At 32.9% G+C, this 22,745-nt stretch overlaps 1 protein-coding gene across 5 annotated transcripts in view; it reads left to right on the forward strand.

The window, feature by feature from the left end:
* The window catches only part of LOC118183484 (uncharacterized), a 201,543-nt gene that overhangs the window by 138,299 nt on the left and 40,499 nt on the right, over positions 1-22,745 (forward strand). For all 5 annotated transcript variants that reach the window (XM_085821728.1, XM_085821725.1, XM_085821727.1 and 2 more), the window contains 5 exons: positions 2,270-2,410; positions 2,487-2,672; positions 6,218-6,355; positions 10,064-10,189; positions 22,042-22,173. In XM_085821728.1, coding sequence (XP_085677854.1) covers positions 2,270-2,410; positions 2,487-2,672; positions 6,218-6,355; positions 10,064-10,189; positions 22,042-22,173 — 723 coding nt within the window. The remainder of the gene's footprint in view (positions 1-2,269; positions 2,411-2,486; positions 2,673-6,217; positions 6,356-10,063; positions 10,190-22,041; positions 22,174-22,745) is intronic.

A 22,745-nucleotide genomic window follows, 5' to 3' on the forward strand; every position in this document is an offset into this window, starting at 1 on the left:
CCGTAGCCGTATGCTTGAGTTTGCTGTAGTCTTGGCGTACCAAATTGGTTTCGCTGTTGATACTGGCGTCTTCTTTCGACGTCCGCCGTTCTTCTACTTTCAAACTGGATTGCTAGCTCAAATAACTTTTCCAGTGTAGTCGGATTTCTTAGTTCAATAAAGTCTTGCACTTGGGGCAGTAACCTCGGCAAAATCACTTGAATTATTTCAGGATCCGGACGGTTTCCATACAAGAGCTTGAAAACGTGAATTTTTCTTAAAATAAAGCTCGAGAGGTTTTCGATTCTTTGTTGATATATACTAAAAAGTTCCGTTTCTAATTTCGCACGATCCCTTACAACAGGGAAGGCTTTTAGTAGGGCAGTCTTGAAATTTTCGTAAGTATAGGTGGGACTTCCTGCTTGACCCAAGAGACTTCTGCCGATACATTTGAACCAGTTAAGCGCTTGGCCCCTCAAAGCGCTGGTAGCTAAGGTAACTTTTTGAAACTCGTGCACGGGGTAGAGCATGAAGTGGTCATCCAATTTTTCCAAAAAACTGGTTACCGGTGAGTTTCCGTTAAATGTTGCTTCTGGTTTCATCGAAGCGCGCATGGTCTGGACGATGTAACCGAATCCTTCCAGGGCGGCAGCTGGCATTTCTGGATTCTGAGCCGTTTCTGCAGGCAGCACAGGTTCTTCTTGAAACTCGGCCATGGTTATTCTTCTTCGTTGGGCGCCACTATCAGGTTCACTGTTCCTTCTAACCTTCTTTGGGAACATACAAGGACCTGACTAGGAACAGAGGGCTTACTAAAGCTATGTTCACTAATTGTAGTATGTAGACAGGATACAGGCGAAGGGTATACAAAAGCCTTTATTTTTCTCTATATACAATAACTTCCGTACTTCGGAATACAATGACCCGCCACTCGGGGTCTAACGTAAAAGTATAAAAATAAAACTAAACTCTAATTCAACTTTAGAATAATACACGTGGAAGATTGGCCTTATAATAACAGGAAGCGTATGTAGCACAGAGACTGTGAACACTACAATACGTTTAATTTATCAAGAGGATTAAAACCTCTGGCCTGGAAGGCAAACAGCAACTGCGTAACTTCTAAGGTAAGCGGCCTTCGTTGACTTACTGCTTCCTCTCTCGCTTGGCAAAAAGGCCACACATAAATACTTGGCGTTCGCCAGACAAACTTTGCATAAAAACCTTCACGCTTATAATTCTTGCCGGAAGTAGAAAATAAGAAGTGATAGTAAAGACTTAAAATAAAATAAACGTTAGTAAAACTTAAGATCCTTACAATAATATCAAACATATAGTATCTTTTTTTGCTCTTTACCTTTTGTTTAATCAATAAGCTTTACAAATAAGTCAAATTTGTTCTGCTTCTAACTCTTCCTTTGCCTGATTTTGCATTATCCTTAATTTATGGACATGAGTGTATTTTGCAGACAGGCAAATCATCAGACAAATAACTATTTCACTTAGCCTTACTTAGGCAAAGAAGACTGAGAATCCTCGAATACTTCTGATAATCCCGTAGCGAAACACTGGAGAATGAACTACCAATGCCTCCTTAGGAGACGTTCTAAGAAAATATGGCTCATATTCAGAATATTTTTGGAATAAGCATGAATATCATCATGCAGGTAGACCATTAAGTTGCCAGAATTCAATACGGGTAACTCAGCTCTCTTGTCTATTCAATCATGGGCCGAACAACCTTAGGCAAGAAGAGATATTTGTTTTTCCTGATTTGAAAATTCTAATAACAGATTAGTCGTTTTTCAAACAGTATCTGTTTAGGTTTTCGCTCAATCTTGTTAACCCATTTGTAAGTAAATCAAGTAAATCCGACAAAAATCCAAAATGTTCTTGTCAGCATTATTTTGTTCAAGTTCTTTTTATTTCTAATAAATGCAATAGTCTACTCCAGGGTTTCTCAACTGGTGGTACGCAAGAGAAAAATAAGTGGTACGCAAAAAATCAAAGTATTTTTAACTATTAAATTCAAAAATTAAAACCCCAACATCCTGATTGAGTTTCTGTAACATTTGTAAATTTACGCGATCAGAGCTTTGTTCAAGAGTGATTGTGGTACTAGATGATACGCGTTAGTCAAAAGGTTGAGAACCGCTGGTCTAGTCAAATAATTATGATTAATTTTTCGACTAGACATAGCGTTAACTTCTGTGTATCCCAAATAAAACATTTTAAATTTCATTATTAGCATTTTTAAATAAGTTTTAGTCTATTACATATTTCATTGCAGATGTGAACGAATGTCAGTTAGGACTGCATTCGTGCGGCGTCAGCCAGCGGTGTGACAACACCATCGGCTCCTTCACTTGCGTGAGGATTACCAGCTGTGGCACAGGCTACACGCTCAATGCAGCTTCTGGAGACTGCGAAGGTTAGCTCTTTGACTTAAATTTCTCTTTCAGATCCGAATACATTTTCGTAATGTGATTTCTATTCTCCTTTTGTAGATGATGACGAATGTGAGTTGGGCACCCACAACTGTGGACCAGGTTTTGAGTGTCGAAACAAGTTGGGATCTTTTCGCTGTGACAGAATCAAGTGTCCTCTGGGACAGAAGCTGCTCGCCGATGGGACTTGTAAAGTGGTCATTTGTGGTAAAGGGATGGAACATGACGATGCGGGAAATTGCGTAGGTGAGAATTTGCACGATCTATCTTTCATGGTATCGACAAGTTTTTGTCCTTCTTTTGGGTCAATATCTTTCAGAATGTATGATTTCCAAACAAGGGAAGATCTGTTACATTTAACTTAAGTATTATATATTAGTTCAATTCCTATATACATGCAACATTAATAATTTTATAAAACTATAATTCAACTAAAATAAATCACGTAAAAACTAAGAATTATTTTAAATTTTGACTTAAATCAATCAAATTTTTTATGTTTAATGCTTAGAAACTTTATACCAAAATATACAAGGTTAATATAAACTGAATGAATGCTTTTATATTTTGAAACATAGAAGCCAAAACCTTCGGCAATTTATTATCCGTTCTTTACTTTAGGATATTTTTCAGACAGGCAAATCGTCAAAGCTAGACATTCTAAACTCTAATCTGACTCTCAGACAGATCTCCGTTTAAAAAAAAAACAAAAAAAAACAGGAAATCTTAATCATTAATTATTTAGTCGAATTCATCCAAAACCTTTAAATAAAATATGGATTAATCAAAAGTAAGCGCTATATTAATGAAAAAACAGTAAAATTAAATAAATTCAAACTTATTAAAAGTATTTTTATTTACACTTACAAGCAAACCAACGAGAAGATACCAACTTGATTATATAGGACGGTCATGAAGAGCTGATTATATTTATTACAATGTTGCAATGAAATGGAAAGAATTTAACAAGATATAATTAACGTCATGAAATTACATTAAAAATATGATAAAAATGGGATATGAACGTTTCCTATTTTGTCTAAGAGTTTAAATACATATAGTTATAAATACTATATAAATATATTATACCTAAAATATATACACTTTATCTTGATAAATTATATACAGAAAATATGAAATTTTAAGTATACCTTCTCATAATTTTAGCCTATTTTTTTTTCTTTTCAAGGACCATCACAATGAGTTTGAGATTCTTCTTGTATTCCGCCTTCTTCGTATATCAAAAAATTATTTTGTATTCATTAAAAATAACTAAATCTTCCCTATTGTGTGATAATGAAATATCTAAAGCTTTACGACGATTTCTATTTACGACTTGGCTTTATAGAATTTCTGATTTGAAATCCAAATCTGTATCAAGTAATCTGGAAAACGATTCTTCATAAATCTTCCAAATTCTTTGCAATAAGTTTGATATTCATTTTTATATTTTTCTATTTCTTGGTAGTGCAATGTCTGGAATACATGATTATTTTGTATTTATTACATGATTATCTTGCCTTTCTTAGACGATGTTTTTCTTCTATTATTTCCATGATATTATTCAGTAAGATATATTGGTAGAGTATATTTCCCAATGTATATTTCTTTTATGCTGCTTCGATAGTTAAAGTCTATTCCAAAAAAAATTCCGCCAAAGTCCAGAAGCAAAATTTTTTGTCTTTCTTTTTATTACTTTAACTTTATTTAACATGCTATATGCATTTTGAAATTATTATACGCACAATAATGTTATCAAAAAATTACGTTACTAATGCATAACAAGAGTCGTAGCGCGAAGATATTTTCGTTAAATTTTAATTATATACTTCATAAATAAAACTACTGCTTAATTGAGAAGTGAGCCGCATGCGGCTCTCCAGTTTGCTGGAGTAAGTTTTTGTGAATTATAAAACTTCCGACCATACCATAACAAATTATGATATGATCAGTACTTATTAGTGCTTTGCATTCTCAGTTTATTTGTTTAACAGCTTATGCCAAAGCGCTATTTGCCCAAATGAAGAATGCCTTACTGGAAGAACTTGTAAGGGAAACTGGCTTCCATTCATGTTACACATGGAAAAAACTCCTATGCAACCAGCTAAATTCAAGAACTTCGCATTTTCCGAAATGATGAAAATTTTAATAAACTGAAATGCAGTTTTGGAAACATTGCTGTTGCAAAATGTGCAAAAGGATAAGTCGATATTATCCCTTAGAAACATATTTGTATTAACTTACAACTCAGTCTTTTGAGTGGCTTTCCCATTTTATTGAAATGCTTTGCATAATTAATTAATGATTTTTGTGTGTGTGTGCGTATATATTTACATTTCATATATAATTTCCTTTTCTCGAGATAAATTGCTTCAATCTTCCAAAGTTTAGGTTTAGAAATCTTTTCATTTAACTATTTTCAGTGTCAAAGCTTTAACTATTCATTAATACTGATTGCAATTTCTGTGCCCAAACCTGAAATATCAAATACGAGATTGAGCTAAAAGATCAGAATGCAGCCATTTGTTTTTCTTCTATTATGTTTGTTTTGTTTTTCTTCTATTTTCTAATTGTTTTTCTGAACCAACAAGCATACAAGTTAAGCTTGTTGGTTCATTTCCTTTTTAATAACAATTAGAAGTCATAGCACTTATGAGTAAAACGATTTTCAGATTTTCTGCCATTAAAATAAAATTTTATTAAATAACGGTGAATTAAAATGAGAATGCCGTCTTCCAAGGATAAAATATGGTCTTACTGTTTTTAAATAGTATTTCGAAGACAGAAATGTCAGTCTAGCTAAATAAACTAATTACTCTCCGTACTTATTAAGGAAATGAGATAATTATAAATTCCTGCATTTTAGTTTTCCTTAACTTAATTTGTCTGGATTATTTTTAAATCAGAGTTTCAAAGAAGAACATTTTTAGTGTTTCCAATTCAAGTTTATTCCAATACTTAGTTCTTAAACATGATCAAATCAAAATTAATTGCTGAGTAATTTCGTTTAAAATATGATCGAACAGAAGAAAAATACGTTAAGTAGTCTGCTGCGTGGAAGTTAGTGAAATTAATTAGTATGATAATTTGGAAAACGGTCGCCAAATTTGAGCCAGTTAAAGACATCGAACTTATGAAAATGTTTAGGCCAGAATAAGGCGGACAAGTTGCGCGTTTATTTACTTGCAACCTTCTTCGCTTTCCCCTCCTGTGTGGGGGGGACAGAAATTTCGGCTCAAAGTCTACTATTTTCTCCATTTTCCCTCGAAGCTAAAATTGCACTGAATAAAAGGAAACCAAACCTTAAAATATTGGCAATCCTTTATTGAAAACTGTATGTTTGTCCCAGAAAGTCCAGCAATATAAGAACTATTGATTTCCTCCAATTTGAGACAAACCTCTGAGAATTAATAGTTTGACTTACGCTAGGTACAATAAATATAATAAAATTATACTTTAAAATTCCATAATAAAATAACTATGCTATATACTAAAATCCCACTGAACTAGAATTTGTCAGATATAATAATAACGAGACAAATGAATTTTCAAAATTTGTTTCAGACCGCTTAGGATGTTTGCTAAATAGCCAATTAAATTATTTATCAACTTTTAAATCAGTAGGTAAGTAAGTAATTTAATATTATGATCAAAAATAGGTAAGCAATGTTTCCAGTAATTAATTAGATATTTATGTTTGATATACCCTAATTTTGCTATGTTTTGATTCTAATTATAATGATTCTATCAATCAGCAACACAAAAAATGCTTTTAAGTATTTTAATTTCAGATATCAACGAATGTGCCCGTAGTGATGCCTGTCGACCCAATCAACGATGTTTGAATACAGTAGGATCGTATATGTGCAGGAACATACACAGTTGCGGACCTGGTTTTGAGTTGAATGATCTCGGAAATCAGTGTGTTGGTGCGTAATTAACATTTTACAAAACTTGTAACTAAAAAACAGTTTGAGAAAATATCTGCAAAGCATATCGATTTCAGGTGTATAGACATCCTAATTATAATACATTACTTATGACCGAAAAAAGGTTGGCCATAAAAAATATGTCCGCTTTTTACAAATATTTTGAAAATATTTTATGTCAACAACATCCTTACTAAGATACTGTTGGTTGCATGATGCTGCTTCAATACCACGATTCCACTGCTTTTGTTTAGTTATTATTTTTTAGATATTAATTTTTTCATAATAATGTTTTTAATATTTACACCTACAGCATAATTAATAAAATAGATTTCTACTGCTAAGATATTTACATACCTTTGCTATAGCTTTTCTCTTTTGATTCTCATACCGGTATGTTGCCATTTGCTTTAAAACATAAAACTTTATAAAAACAACAATAATTTTAATCAAAATAAAAATCACAATCGTATTTAGAAGTGTTTCTCAACTTTTTCACCCATAGGAGTTCTTAGAAAAATATCCATATTTAGGAAATTTCTGGTTCAAGATTTCTCAGCCAGGATTGCCAGCAGCCCTATTGTTCTGCAAGGAATTGCAAGAAAATTTAGTAATGAAAAAACTCTTTATAAATGGGTGGATAACAAGCATAATATAGTTTTCTAATTGCTTTTAAGCCTGCCAATAAAATTTAAGTTTTCGTTTTCAGTTATAAAAGACGTAAAACAGGATCAGCATTCACGAGGCATTTATAAAATGTATCGTAAATATGGCTTTAGATAGACACGAAAAATGCACTTATTTTTCAGGATAAAAGTTATCAGGTATGTAAGCAGAAAAGTCTGAATGTTTTTCAAAAGCATCCCACTGTTGAGATAGAAATCAAATTTTTCGTTCTAATGCTGTTCTAAGTTGCAATTACTTTTAAGAATTTTAATGCACAGCAATCTCGTTAATAACTTAGCTTCCTTTAAATTCTATCGCAGGCATGGAAAAAGTCTGTTTTCAACTCCACCTGTCATGTTTCGCCTAAGTATTACAATTTCCGTGGGAGGTACTACATCATTTACTGCTTTCCTCTTATTGTAAAGTTGGTTTAAGCTCCAAAAAACCGCAGCCGCTACTTTGAATTCTTAGTTCATAAAAGAAGTCCAAGAATGTTTGTGTGACGTAATTTAAAAGCAGGAACCACAAAGCTACGAAATTTGACACAGAGCTTCTGCAAATAGATCCATACATATTTCTGAACAAATTGTTGAAGTACAGTTTCATTTTTTTATATGTTATTGATGCAATTTTTATGCATTTTCATACATATCTTCGGCAAGCACTTGTACTATCAAGAAATTGCAATTCTTTTAACATCAATTGTGTTGGAAAAAATTCCTCAGAATACATGTTTCTAATCTCCGACATAGTCTCCCATAATAGCATTTGGCGATTTTTACACAGGATGTTATTTTTTTTTCGATCATTATAGGTCCAATATTTTGAAATTCAAACATGGAACATTGCCTGCAGATATTTCGTTCCTTAGCTGTCGCATTTGCCATAGTCATATGACGTAAAAGCCATTAACTTCATTCACATCTGTGGAACAGGATTTGAGCCTTAGCTAATCAGGACAGGTGAAATTGCGCGTTTGTGAAAGTGCAGTTAATGACAGCTAAATCGTTAAAACCATATGTCAGTTAGCGTTGTGACTAATCAATTCTTATACCAGTTTGGTGAAAAGTTGAAAAGTTCAAAAAACATTCAAGTAAAAACCTTATATCCTCTTTCCTGACGTAGCAAGGACCGATTGCCTAGAAATGAAATGTGATTTATGCCAGCTATAACTACAAAATCGTTATGCGAGCTCTCTATTAGTGATCACACGACTTTCCCTAAAAGAAGAGTGATATGACGCCACCTTATTTGCTAAGTTTTATAGAGTCGAGAAAATCCTCCTTTTTTCGAGAGGTGAGAGTCTTTCTCAATTACAACAGAACTTCGTATAATTTGTTCCTGAATCTTACTTATGATGCGAATCAGTGTTTCCCGTACGAATCAGCGTAAAACATGATAATGTGTTCCATTCCAAAAACAATACTCAAACAAATTTATACTAATGTACTTTATTATTTATAATACATTATTTTTTACAAGAAAGTTGCATAGAGACATTTGGTTTTGCTTGCGTTTCAAAAGTTGCCGAAACTGAGCCCAGCATTATCATTAAATAAATTTATAGCACACATAGCTATTGGTGCTACTTTTCAATGTACGATGCAACATTTTCCCGTACTTTTAGTATCTCCCTAATTTCTCTGAAAGGTTGTTGTTTTGATGAAGCTGTTATCTCCTCCTGCCCTGACAACATCTCTTCCTGTGACACAGAATGCAGTTTCTGGTCATGCTCTTTAACTAGCTCATCAATGTCGTTGCTGTCTCCCTCTAGCCCCATAATCTTGGTTCGATTTCAGACTACAAAAGCACTTGTTCACACACCTCGGAGTCGTGTTCGACAACGCTGTCCGGCCAAATCTTTGTCCATGTAGAAATAATGGTTCTCTTGGTCACTTCATCCCATGGCTTGTGGATGAGCTTCAGATAGGCAACGATGTGAAAATGGGTCTTTCCAAAACTCTCTGAGAGTGTTCTTCAACTGTCTCAAACCAACGCTGGAAAAGCGCTTTATCATAAAGTTTTTTTTTTAATTTGATATGACGTCTTTATCCATGGATTGGTGTAAATGACTGGTGTTCGGATGCAAGAACTGGATCTTCATGAATTTAATTCTTCAAGAAAGTCATCTTCTAGATCTGAAGGGTTTGCAGGAGCGTTGCCGACAGCAAGCAAGGCACGGAGTGGAAAATTCATCTCAAGCAGATATTTTTTGCAGACCAAGATACAAGCATTTCATTGATCCAATCCATAAAATCCTGACATTTCATCCAAGTTCTTGTTGTCGGACCTCTACATGATATTTAGCCTGCTCTTCTGGAATTTATACTTCCTGAAGGTTCGTGGGTTGTCCGAATGGTAAACGAGCAACATTTTTAATTTTTAATTCGAGACTTGCGTTTGCCCAAAACAGTAACGTAAGACGGTCTTCCATTGCCTTGTAGACTGGAAATGCCTCTTCTCTGCTGTAATTTATCTTCGACATCTTTTTCCAGAAGAGACCTATCTTATCCCAGTCAGACACCTTCTGTGGCAGATAAACCCTCAGAATTCACAAAGTTTCTTGAATACATGGATGAAATTCCTGTCTACCTTTATATCTGAGCTTGCTGCTTCTCCGTCCCTTGCAACGCTGCGAATATCAATTCTTCTGTTAAAACTTCACAAGAGACAATAAGATGCTATCTGAACGAGCACTAAACTCAGACTAATAGCCGAGATGCAGGCAAGATTCTGCATGTGACGTCATGATATCTCCAAGGTCACCCAAAACGCCGTCGTTAAGGAAGACATTTTTTTACATTTCTGTTTTGTTTGTTATGCGAATCACTCGTTATGAAAAGTGCTTTTCGTCCTCTCGCGCGAAGCGTGGATGTTTTGCTATTCATAGAATAAAAATGGAATAGAAGAAAAAATAGTATAATAACGACGAGAATAAAACGGTTTGTAAGGTCTTTAACTATTAAATAAAGGAATGGTCTTATATACAAATGGATATTGTATTTCTCACTTAATTGTTAAAAATAATTAATTGTTCTTTAGATGTGGACGAATGTGCCAGAAGGATCGATGAATGTGGCCCTCAACAGACATGTCGGAATCGACCTGGTGGCTACGTATGTGAATGTCCTCGCGGATACACTCTCAGTGCTCGAAGAGAATGTGAAGGTAGGACTTTGATTTTTTTTTTTTTTTTTTTTTTTTTTTTTTCCATTTTAGGATCGAACAAAGTTTACACAGCATAACGTCTTCGAAAACTCGAAATTACCCTACAACGAAACAAACCTTATTCTTTAAATTCAGTCACAAACTAAGCGCATTGTTTTAAGACAGCCTCAGTTTATCAAACTAAACTATGAATTAAACTCCAGTTTATTAAACTGATTTCTTGACAAGAAATACAAAGACTGCTTATGAAGTAAACTTTCTACTTCAAACCATTCCATGTAAGCTTATTTCTTTCACTAATTAAATGAAAATATGTTGCTACAAAGGAATTAGAAACTGGTGTTTTTAATAAAAAGTGATATTTTCTAATATACATCATATAAACAAATGGAAAGTCAAATATATCCTTATGATTATTATCAAGAATTTAACGGTTATCTGTAGAGAGCGTACAGATTTTCGAAGCCAGAAAACATGAAAAATCAACTGCGCTTTTGAAAGTATTCGAACCATGGATCTTCCAGTGATCACTAAGCGTGATAATTACATACCCATGCTGTATTGCATTCTAACAATCTTTTGGGGTGGGGTGGTGAGTAGAAGAACAAAGCACTTTATTTGAATTTTCAGTCACAAATTCTTAGATATGTTGAGTACTATTATTTCCTTTTTAACTTTGAATTTCATTATTTCTTAATTTTATAGGTGATATTATAATGAATCATTTCTCTTGCGACAGGATGGCAGCCTTTTCAAAGATGAAGATTTAAAGATTAAGATTATTTTCTATTTCTCTTGGAAAGTGTTCAAGTATTACTTCAGGAAGATATTTTGTCTTCTGAGTCTGCTGCAATCTAGTATTCCTTTTGAAAAGCTTTTATAGAAAGTCTTTTCCCTATGCATCCCATAATCCCTTGCATCTGAAAAGATTAACAATAAGTTTTCCTAGAAAGTCCTTTCTGGGTCTGTCTACTAAAATCGCTTATATTCCTTGGAGACTTACGGGCGAAATCTCTTGAAAGTCTCTTTTCTGGCTTTGTAGTAATCTCTTGTATCTCTTGGGCATCTTGTATCTCTTGTAATCTCTTGTATCTATTATAGTAAAGAAATGCTCTAAAACCTTTCTTTTCTTGATCATGCCACAACCTCTTATTTATCTAAGATTCCTGTAGAACTCCTCTGGGAAATTTTTTATGTCTCTGCTGCATTTTATTATTTCTTTTACATCATGGTAAAGAAGTTCTTTAAAACGGTTTTTTTTTTTCCCTGCATGTTCTATATTCTTTTCGTGAGAAGTACCGGTGAGCTTCTGTAGCTATACTTTCTCTGGTATACTAAACCCCACGTATCCGTACGGCTAAAAGCAGCGGGGAATTCACACTGGTTTCACCATTATCTCTTACCGTTTTGGAAGCAATGGAGAAACTTGCCTAAAAGATATAAGCCTTTATTTCTCTTGAAAGTTCTTAAGAATAGTTTCAGGAAGTTCTTGTCTCTGAACCTATCATAATCTTCTTGTTTTGCTTAGAATCTCTTGAAAAATTTCTCAGGGAAGTCTCTTTTTGCCTAGATTTTCTGCAGCCTCTTATTTTTCAAGTGAGACGGAGAAAAATTTCTTAAGAACGTCTTTCAAGTATCATTTATTTCGTGGATACTATTATTTATCAGATACGATTTATTTCATTTATATATCTTTCGTCTTTTTACTTCCTTGTACGAAGTAAAAAGGAAGCATTGTAATCGCGAAAAATTTCAGCCATCATATTTCAACGGAAATATTCATTTTCACCGCTATCGAATGCAACTTAACGATATTTTTGCGTGACATCTGTACGTAAGGACAGAATTATTTTTCCCCAAAAAATTACAAAACTTGTTTAAAATGGATTCTGAAGAGTTTTTTTTAGCGGCATCTGTAAGTGCGTACGTACATACGCATGTATGCATGTATCTCGCATAACTCAAATACGAGTAGCCTCACAATATTGAAATTTTGTATATAGGACTGTTATAACATGTAGATGTGCATCTCGCATTTTGATTGGAATCGGCCCCACCAAAAGTATACACATATAAATATATGTAAATAGAAAATATATGTCATTCTTTTGCAAAAAAAAGTATACACATATAAATATATGTATATAGAAAATATATGTCATTCTTTTGCAAAAAAAAAAAAAAAAAATCGAAGCGCCAAGGATATTTGTGATCGTGAGGAAATTTGGTATGCAAACCCATGTTGATCAAACATGCAAATGATCAGTTTCAAGGCAAATGAAGAGGAATTGCGATCATAGCGCGCATTTCTAGTGCGCAATTTGCAAAGTATAAAACCAGTAACACAGGCGAAAAATTTATCTTTTTTTGTTGCTGCATTGTAATTCCGTAAAGAAGCAACTGAAGATGCCATTACGACGATATTGAAGACTTTACAGACAACTAAACGACTTCAAACGTGGTCGCGTTGTAGGGTTGCGTGAAGCTGGGTGGTCATATTGAGCAATAGGTCGTCCGTCACCTGCAGCGTACAGACACTGCTGTGCAAAGATGTTGGCAGCAGTGGTTGCTACAAGGAAATTGCCGACGAAATGAAGGCTCTGGAAGGCCAAGGAGCACAAATGCGAAGCAAGATAGGATGATTGTTCGCCAGGCCCGAACCGCCCCAAAGGTATCGTTGTCGACTATTAAACAACTACAGCCACCTCCATACCTCCCGTAGTACCGTCCACTCTCTCACGGCGCTTGTCTGAAGAGGCATTACGCTCACAGACGCCTTTAAGATGTTTGCCTTTGAGCCCACAACATAGGTGGAGTCGTCTGGAATGGTGTCGCAGCCGATAATCATGGCTGCCATCAGAGTGCCATTGTATAGTGTTCAGCGATGAATCCCACTTCACTCTTGAAGCAGATGACCACCGTGTTCGTGTCTGGATAGGACAAGACCAGCGGTTCCAATCAGCCTTTGTTTTACAAAGGCATACAGCCAATAACCCCTGGTGTGGTGCGCTACTTCTTATGACAGCAGATCATCTTTAGTCATCTTCCGTACATCTTTAACAACTCAACGATGTGTTGACATCAACCTGCGGACGGTTGCATTACCCTTCATGGCACGTCATCCTGGGGCCATTTTCCAACAAGATAATACCAGGCCACATACTGCTCGGATATCTCTGGACTGTCTCTGTGCGGTTGATACTCTTCCTTGGCCACCAAGGTCACCAGACCTTTCACCAATCGAGAATGTCTGAGACATGATAGGCTGCCAGATTCGGGCACCGCAAAACATCGCAGATCTGGAGCGACAAATGATGAATGCCTGGCAGAATGTGTCTCAGGAACCTGTACCACTCCTTGCCTCGACGAATTCAAGCATGCATTGCCGCCAGGGGCTGTTCGACCAACTACTAATTTGATCACTTAATGGGTGATTGTGAGCCGTGAACGAGTACTATGACCTTGATTTTTTTAATCATTTTGTTATCTGTGTATGAGCTATACACATATTCATTTTCATCAAAAACAACCACTTCCTTCATGGTATTTCAATTTTTTTTGCAAAAGAGTGCATTTGTAGCTTTAAAAATGATTGAATTATGTCGTTCTTATCTTCCGATTAAGCTTTTTATGCTTTTAATTAACCTGTATGTTAGAGTTGTAAAATTATCAATGATTTAAAAGTTATTTAAGTGACAGCTGAGCCTAATTTGTTTACCATAGCACCCATATTTCTTTACATTTGAAATTTAGCAGAATAGTGGATTTGTTCCCAATCTAGAGAAATTAAGCTTCGCAACAACAAAGTAACGTCTTCTTTTATTATTGTGAATTAAATTCTGCTTAATTCATTCTGGAATTATCATTTAAATTATGAAATTATCTCGTATATTGACTCACCATAGCGTCCACAACAAATTAAGGCAGTTCCTACGCCTTAAAAGTCTTTTTGCCGAGTGAGACTAAAAGTAAACGTTCACTGATGTGCACCGAAAAATATGCCTTCTTGCCCGTTGGCCGAAATGCTTGTTTTTGCTTAGAAACTGTGATTTTAATTGTAAAAATTGTTTTTTTAATATATTTAACTGTACTTGGTGTTTTATGTTTTTCTATATCTTTCAATTTTTAATGAAAATATTTTGAATTATGTATTTTTGCCTTGCCGCTAAGTTAAAACTGAATTAATTAGTAGCGCATGCACATTAGGTAAAGCGGCGCTGAATCGTCTGTGAAAAACTGTTTCTTTTTTATTTGTTTAATTTCTTTTATACATCATTTTAGATTTGTTATAGTATTTAAATTGAACATGTGGTAATTCTTCAGATGATATAATTTTTGTGCCCTCTGAGTTATAAAATGAATGAGATGCAACGCTGTTAGGTGAACGTAGCGCCAAAGTGTTGCTATGGTAATTAAATATAGTGAGCTTTAAAAAGTGCATTTATTCTGTTGTGGTTTATGCGCTATCGACGAAGATTTAGTTCAAAATTCGTTAACTGTTACTTCAATATGTTTAAATGAAATGCAGGAAAATTGCGTATAATTCAATATTCCGTACAAGAAAGTCATCTGGTGTACACATCAGATTTTTATATTTATCTTAACGTTGTCGTGTAAATTAATAATTACTTAGTTCTTGCCTAATGATTTTATTTTAAAGGTGAAAGTAGTTTTGTACAGTGTTTAAAAACTTATAAAAGGTTCACTTCTGCAACTCGATTTTATATTTACCATTATTTGTTGAATATTATGTGCAGTAAAGTTTCTCAGTTATACAGATTTTTTTCTTCGCGGGATTTTCCAAAACTTTTTCGAGAAATGACTCTGTTTCAGAGCACTCCCATAAATGATTGTATGAATGAAGAAAATCGATTGTATGTGTTTACAGATTTAAAATTAAATATGAGCAGAGAATGGAACTCTATTTTCTAATGCTCTAACTTCAATAAATAAATTATATTATGTTGTTAACACGTTTTCATTAAAGTGCTACCACTTGTATGAATAGGAAAAAACTTATTTGTTAATGCTCCTACGCAGAGGTCCATCTATAGCGCCAACATTTTGCTAATATTTTTCATTCTTTCAACATGTCAATACTTTTCGCTCTTTTTTCCGGTTATTATTGACACTTTTTTCCTTATTCAAGCGTATTCTTATGTATGTCTCCCTTGTTTATGGAGTGTTTAAAACTTACATATAAGCTCTAATTACATGTTAGTTTGAGGACATGCATGGAATTTTTCGTTCTACATTATAAATGAATCATTTTATTATATATTATAAAATAAATATTTTTTGCTTCGTTGTAAATAATATTAAAGAAGTTAAATTTGAGGCAATTAATTTTGTAGTAAATTAATAGGAAATATTTTAGGATATCTAAACACATTAAACTAGCTGATTTTGTGATTTATTTAAAGGTTTTACTGTGATTTATCTTTATAACTGTAGTGAATGCTTTAATTTCTTCTAAAATGTTCACTACTGTACTAGATAGAAGAATGTCTAGTGAATGCTCTGAAAAACATTTTTGTGTGAATGTTTCAGTGGTTTGCTTTTTGCGTTACAGCATGATAAGTCTACATGAAAATCTTATAATGACTTTCTTCGATCGCCTCCAAAAAATATTTTTATTAAAATAGACTTTAAATAAAATTACAAGCACCATAAGTGAAGCATGTAGCTTATTTTGATACCATGTCTTTCAAAGTAATTTTAAAATGTTTATCATTGCAGCGTTTTTGAAAAATTTCTTTGATATTCTGTAATTTTTAATGTGTTTGCAAAATCGTATTGAATTTTTTAATTTTAATAGTTTTTCTTTAATGCTTATGGAAACTAAAGTTAAAACACAATTTACATATTCATAATTTTCTTAAATAAATGCTCGGAACGCGTTAATTCTCAGAAATAAAATTTCAGATGTATACAGCCCAGCATAATACATGCCCAGCGTATTGCATATTGCATATTGCTATTGAGAAACCCAGCATATTGACCTAGTTTTGATAGTTTTTAAAAGTTCCTTTTTGCAGTTAGTCTTTATCTTAGTGTTTCAAGTTAATCATAGATATTTTTGTAATCCATAAAATAGAATAAATAGAAGAGAATAAAGCTGCTTTCAATTTAAGTCAACAGATAATTCAAACTTAGATTGAAGTTAATTTTAAATTAAAATTCTTAGGCGGAGGAAGGTACGAAGTTCTACTTCGATCAGAATAATGCACTTTCTTTATTTTTATATTCTGTAATCCGAAAATATGTCATATAAATAGGAGAATTTTAAAAGCCATTAATTTCCTATAGCATTTTTCTTCTTGGAGAAAAATCTTCGCACCTGCTTCCCGTAAAATGCACACTTTCTTTGAAACCAAGAAAGTCAGTCCAAGGCTCAAATTTCTCCTATTTTAAATGTAAAGGGAAGTTGATATTGCTAAGATTTTTGATTTTGATAAGAAACTATAGATCTAAATTTGAGAACCAAAATAGAACAAATTTTCAGCAGAAAACGTTAAATTACATACCTAAAACAGAAGAAAATAAAATTTTAAGAAACCTGAAGACAGGGCAGAGTGGGAATCTCCATATTTTATTTACAGAAACAGATATCGTTATACAGGAAACCAATATTTGCAATTTATTTCTATTATGGAAACTGTGATATTTCACAATATACATTCAACTATTTAAAGTCAAATTAAACCATGAAGATGATGGCCATTTAGTACATACGGCAGCGAAACGGAAGACATAAAATTAATTCAGAGAAAAAAAAACTTACAACAAGGTCATTAGTCGAGAATTTTTATAAATTCCTTATACAGGAAAACAATATTTTTAGCTTATATCTATACGGGAAAATGTGTTATATTTTACAAGATCCTTTAAACTGTTGAAAGTAGAACTAAGTTATAAAGATGATGACCATTTAGTACATACAGCTGCAAAACACAATAAGACACAAACTTAATTAAGAAAGAAAAAAAAAAACCTTACAACAAGGTCGTTGGTCGAGAATTTTTACAATCGGATACTGTTCTCATTATCTTTATTTATGTGTGAGGCAAGTTAAGCGAGTCGACTTGTTTGAGATCATTAGCGACGAAAACTATAGAGTTACAATGCTTCTGTGTAATCATTTTCTGCCCCCTAATCTATGACCTTGATTTTCAACGCCACATTTGTTTCAGAATCTGCCACTGAAAGGGCTGTATCCGCTGTTGATACCTATCTACGTATTTTATTTTTTCAGCTTTGATAATCTCTGGTAGTTTTGAACGGCATATTAATCTTTGTTTCTCGAAAGAAATATTCCGGTGCAGTTTTGTTCCTTCATTATATTTATTTCTGATTTAATATGAAATTCATAGATTGTGTTTCTAACAGTAAAAAAATCGGATGTGTACACCACATGACTTCCTTGCATGGAATAATAAATTATGCGCATTTTTCTTGTATTTCATTTAAACTTAATGGATTGAATTAAATCTACTTTGTCGATAGCGCATAAACCACAATAGAACAATGCACTCTTTAAAATTCACTGTATTTGTTTACCATAGCGACACTCTGGCGCTAGGTTCACTTAACAGCGTTACATTTCATTCATTTTATAACTACTTGAAACTAAGATGAATACTGGTTCATTCCGCAAAGCGCGACTTTACCAGTTTTTCATTTCATTTTATAACTCAGAATGCACAAAATTTATATCATATGAAGAATTATCTAATCGTTGCCACATGTTCTATTCAAATACTATAATAAATCTAAAACGATATATAAAAGGAAATAAACAAAACAAAACAAAAAAAAAGTTTTTTACAGACGATTCAGTATTTCTCATTCAATTAATTTAGTTCTCACTTCGCGACAAGGCAAAAATACATAAAAACTCAAAATATCTATATTAAAAATTACGAAGTAAATCTTAAACACTTATTTCGTCTAATAAATTCCAGAATGTAGTAAGCATGATTTAATTCGCAGTAATGAAAGATTAATATATAAAAGAAATTAAACAAATAAAAAAGAAACATTTTTCGCTGATGATTCAACACCGCTTACCTAATGCGCATGCGCTGCTAATTAATTCCCTTCGTGGCAAGGCAAAAATACATAAAAATTCAAAACATTTTCATTAAAACTTGAAAGATATAAAAAATAAAACACCAAGTATAGTTAAAAGAATTTTAAAAAAAAATTTACAATTAAAATGACAAACACACAAACAAGCTAATAACTTATATGATAATTTCAGAATGAATTAAGGATAATTTAACTCGCAGTAATAAAAAAGACGTTACTTTGATGTTGCAAAGCTTAGTTTCTCTAGATTGGCAATAAATCGACTATTCTGTAAGTTTCAAATGTAAACAACATGGCGGCCATGGTAATGAAAAATTAGGCTTAGTCGCAATTAGAAAACTTTTAAATTGTTGATAATTCCACAATTTATGCATGCAGCTTAACTAAAGGCATAAAATTCTTAACCAGAACAACATAATTTATCATTTTTAAAGCAAAAAATGTACAATTTATATCATATAATAATAAAGAAACTGAGATCAGTGAGCCGAGTAAGAGAGTAAATATATATATATATATATTATAAAAGTTAGTAAGAGTAAATATATATATATATATTTACTCTTACTTACTTTTACGTAGAGTAAGAGAGTAAATATATATATATATATATTATATATATATATATATATAATATATATATATATATCAATAATTTTATTCAATTTGACAATTACATCTATAAACAAGTTCAGGGAATACCTATGGGCGGGAATTTTTCAACTTCAGTTTGTGAATTATTCCTGTTCACTAAAGAACTAACCTATGTACGTTCACTCAGAACGGAAGAAAGTCTCTTTTTCCAACACATCTATAGATATATTGATGATGTCATAGCATTTAATAACTACAACAAAATAGAAAACGCTAATATCTACCCTGCTTGCTTAAAACTTAATAAAACCAATACAGAACAGCATGATGTAGTCTACCTTGATTTACATATTATTGATTACCGTTTTATTAAAGTTTACGATAAAAGAAGAGAATTTAATTTTTCCACACTTAAACTCACTAACTGGAATTCAAATATTTCCAAAAGAGTAATAATCAACACAATTTATTCACAGCTACTTAGAATGAAAAGAATTTGCAATACTGCGGAACACTTACAAGAAGAAATACTATACTTCGTAACTATTTTAAAAAGTAACCAAATACCACATAAAATAATTAAAAATTCCCTTACCAAAGCTGGCATTAACCTTACCTAATTATAGATTTTTTGAGTTAGATAATGATTTTTTATACCTAAAGCTACGGACGGTTTAAGAAGGATGACTAATTCAGAGAATCTATTGTAAAAATGTACAGAAAATTCTTGTTTATTCATTCTCTTTCCTCCAAAAAAATTTTGGCACTTTAATCTTAAATACTATTATGTACATATTTTTAAATTTAAATTTCTTTAGTGGCCAATTTTACTGCTTTTATTAACAAATCGGGCTTTTTTCATTTTTCATAGTAGCTTGATCGCCCGCTAGCTTGAAGAATTACGACTTTTTTAACAAATTACTGTTTTTTCCTTTTTCTCATGCTTTAATGGCCAAGTTTTTATAGTTTTAGCTGAATTTGCCATTTTCACTTCAAAAAATTTTTTCCATCCTACTACAAGCCAAGCGCCATTTTTTGAGCTCTTCACACGGTTTCCGAGGTTTCCGGCCCCCTCCGATAATAGGAGACGAGTTACAGATAACGAAAATCACTTCGCATTGGCTAAACGCCCACAACACTTCGCTCCCCCCTACGTTCGTCATCCAAAATAAGACGCTAGAAGTTAGCAGCCATTTTTCTGCATGTTTTCAGAGGGACAGCTTTACATCGCCAAAGGTCAGTTTTTTGTTTCTTTTGTTACAACTTTTTCTTGGTCTTAGCAAGACCCACTGAGTTGTTCTTTTCTCAATTTTTTATTTTATATTGATTATTAACTACAGGTTTTCTTACAGTTTTATAAAATCTATTTTTTAAAAATAAAATTGTTAATCTTTAAGCTTGCAGGCCCAGCCCGAATGTATTTGTATTTTTAGGACTAATAGCTCATCGCTATTTATTTTCGTTTTGATTTTAATTTTAGACTAGATTTAGAAAGTTTGATTTTGATTAACATATTTTAACACCTTAATGTGTCATTCTGAGCGGACGCGTCGGGAAATTGGAACAGAGAATTCAGACTATTAAAATTTCCAAGACACTTTGTCTAAAAAATTTTTTAGCGAAAAAGTTTCAATTGTCTGTTTCGGCGAAACGCGTAATGGAGTTAGCTTGATTCGACGTTCAAATAAATGAAATTTCCCTTGAAAAGCCTGTTTGGATGTCGAATTGGGCTAATTTACCATTTTCCGCTTACTTTTTAACTTTTTCTGTTTTTTAATTTTATTGTATTTATGTTTTATATGTCTAATGATTTGCTTTTCATGTGTATTAATTTTTGAAAACGTCTTAAACCTTTTGGAGCAGCAGCTGTTGGTAACTTTTAGGCGAGCTTTCTACAATTTTTATTTTTTACTTATTTTGCAGCATATTGCGCAAGATGTTTTCTTGACCAAAATTGGTTTTTCAAAAATTGTTATTACTGCTTTGCTTGATAAATTATATATTATAAAATATATATACATATATTTTTATACTTTTGGTGGGACCGATAGCAACCAAAATACGAGGTGCACATCTACATGTTATAGCAGTCCTATATACAAAATTTCAACGTTCGTGGCTAGTCGTTTTTGAATTATGCGAGATACGTACGTACGCACAGACGCGACGGATATTTCTCTTCAGAATTCATTTTAAATCAATTTAAATCAGTTTTTTAATTTTTTGAGGGAAAGGAGTCTTCTATTCTGTCCTTATTTACGGATGTCACGCAAAAATACCGTTAAATTACATTCGATAGCGTTCAAAATGGATATTTTCGTTGAAATATGATGTCTTGAAGTATTTCGCGATTATAATACTTCCTTTTTATTTCGTACAAAGAAGTAAAAAGTGTTGATAAAATAATGCGTATAGTCTTCCTTTATCTAGTTTGACAATTCGTATTCATTGCACAATTTTAACAAAAATCGTCTCAATTTCAGAATTGCTGATTAAAATATTTAGCCTTTAAAAATTACTTTAAGAAAAGCTATGTGTGTTTTTTAATGTAACCTGAGGAATCTTGATATTTTTTATTATAAAATATAATGGTAATGTAATAATAATAGCAAAAGATGTGATTATATTAATATATGAATTATGGATGTATATCACAAAGTAATTGTTAAGATGTACCTATTTCTTATTTATATTTTATTCAGGTTATCCTTCAGTAAATAGGTCCACCAGCAGCCGAACTCTTCGCTAAACACTGGTAGTTCGGTCTCGGACACAACCCTTCCCCCCCCCCAAACGGGCTGGCTGCATGGACGTTTCGTTTTCATGATTTTCCCTATGTGTAAGGTGTATATGAGCTAGTTTTCCTTACAAAGTCCTCCAAGAAGGCATCTGTTCCCTTAGGCAGATAGCCATCGAGTGCTTGCCATAACGCAAATAAACTAAACCAAACCTTCAGTAAATAAAATTTATATTTTTATTACATACTATTTACTAGCTATAGTGTTATGGAAGTACATTTATAATATGGGAAAGATGGAATTTTTTAAGATGGAGTTAATAAGCTGATTAGGCAATAAAAATTTAGAATTTTTAATGTTTAGTTGAACAAACATCTTAGCGATATCATAAAATAGTGACAAATATTTTATCTTCTTTTGTCTCCTTAGATATAGATGAATGCACACGATACCGTGGGCAAGTATGCTCGAGTGTGTCCGAGTGTGTTAATACTCAAGGATCCTATGAATGCATCTGTAAGGAAGGTTTTAGGAAAGCGGATGACGGTAAAAATTGTATAGGTAAGATGTATTTAATTTTCTTTAGACTTTCAAGTGTTATTACTGTTTTGTTTATGAAACAAGACAGGGGCGACGATCATAGGAAGTTACGAATTTCTAATGAAGTAGAGAGCGCAAATAGATTTAAAAAAACTGATTTCATTCATTGGAGCTAGGGTAGACAAAAGGAAGCAATTTCAGACAATCTGATAATTCTAGAAGGCAAGTCAACTGAAGGAGAAACAAAGTCAAGTCTCTCCTTCGGAAAATGCATTTAAAAATGTGAACAATATACCCAAACATTGGCTGACAGTAACTTGATGTCTAGGCTGTAAGGATTATGTTATTTTTATTAAAAGTTAAATTTTAAGTTCCTTTCCTGTCAAATTCTAAACTTCAACTTACTACTTCCGGCCAGAAGTTTCCGGAGTTTTAGAATCACTCTGAATACATAATGAGGAAGAGCGGTATTTAACTGCGAAGTTCTACTTGCTAAGTGAGAGAGAATCAGAGTTTCTGATTTGCGCGAGTTTGCCTTTTTGGTTACTCTCTCAAAGCTGATATTATGCTCGGCCGTACTCAGGCCCTTGATA

This window comes from Stegodyphus dumicola, chromosome 8, assembly GCF_044657685.1.
Source record: "Stegodyphus dumicola isolate Sdum_Otavi_A_Nest chromosome 8, ASM4465768v1".
NCBI lineage: Eukaryota > Metazoa > Arthropoda > Arachnida > Araneae > Eresidae > Stegodyphus > Stegodyphus dumicola.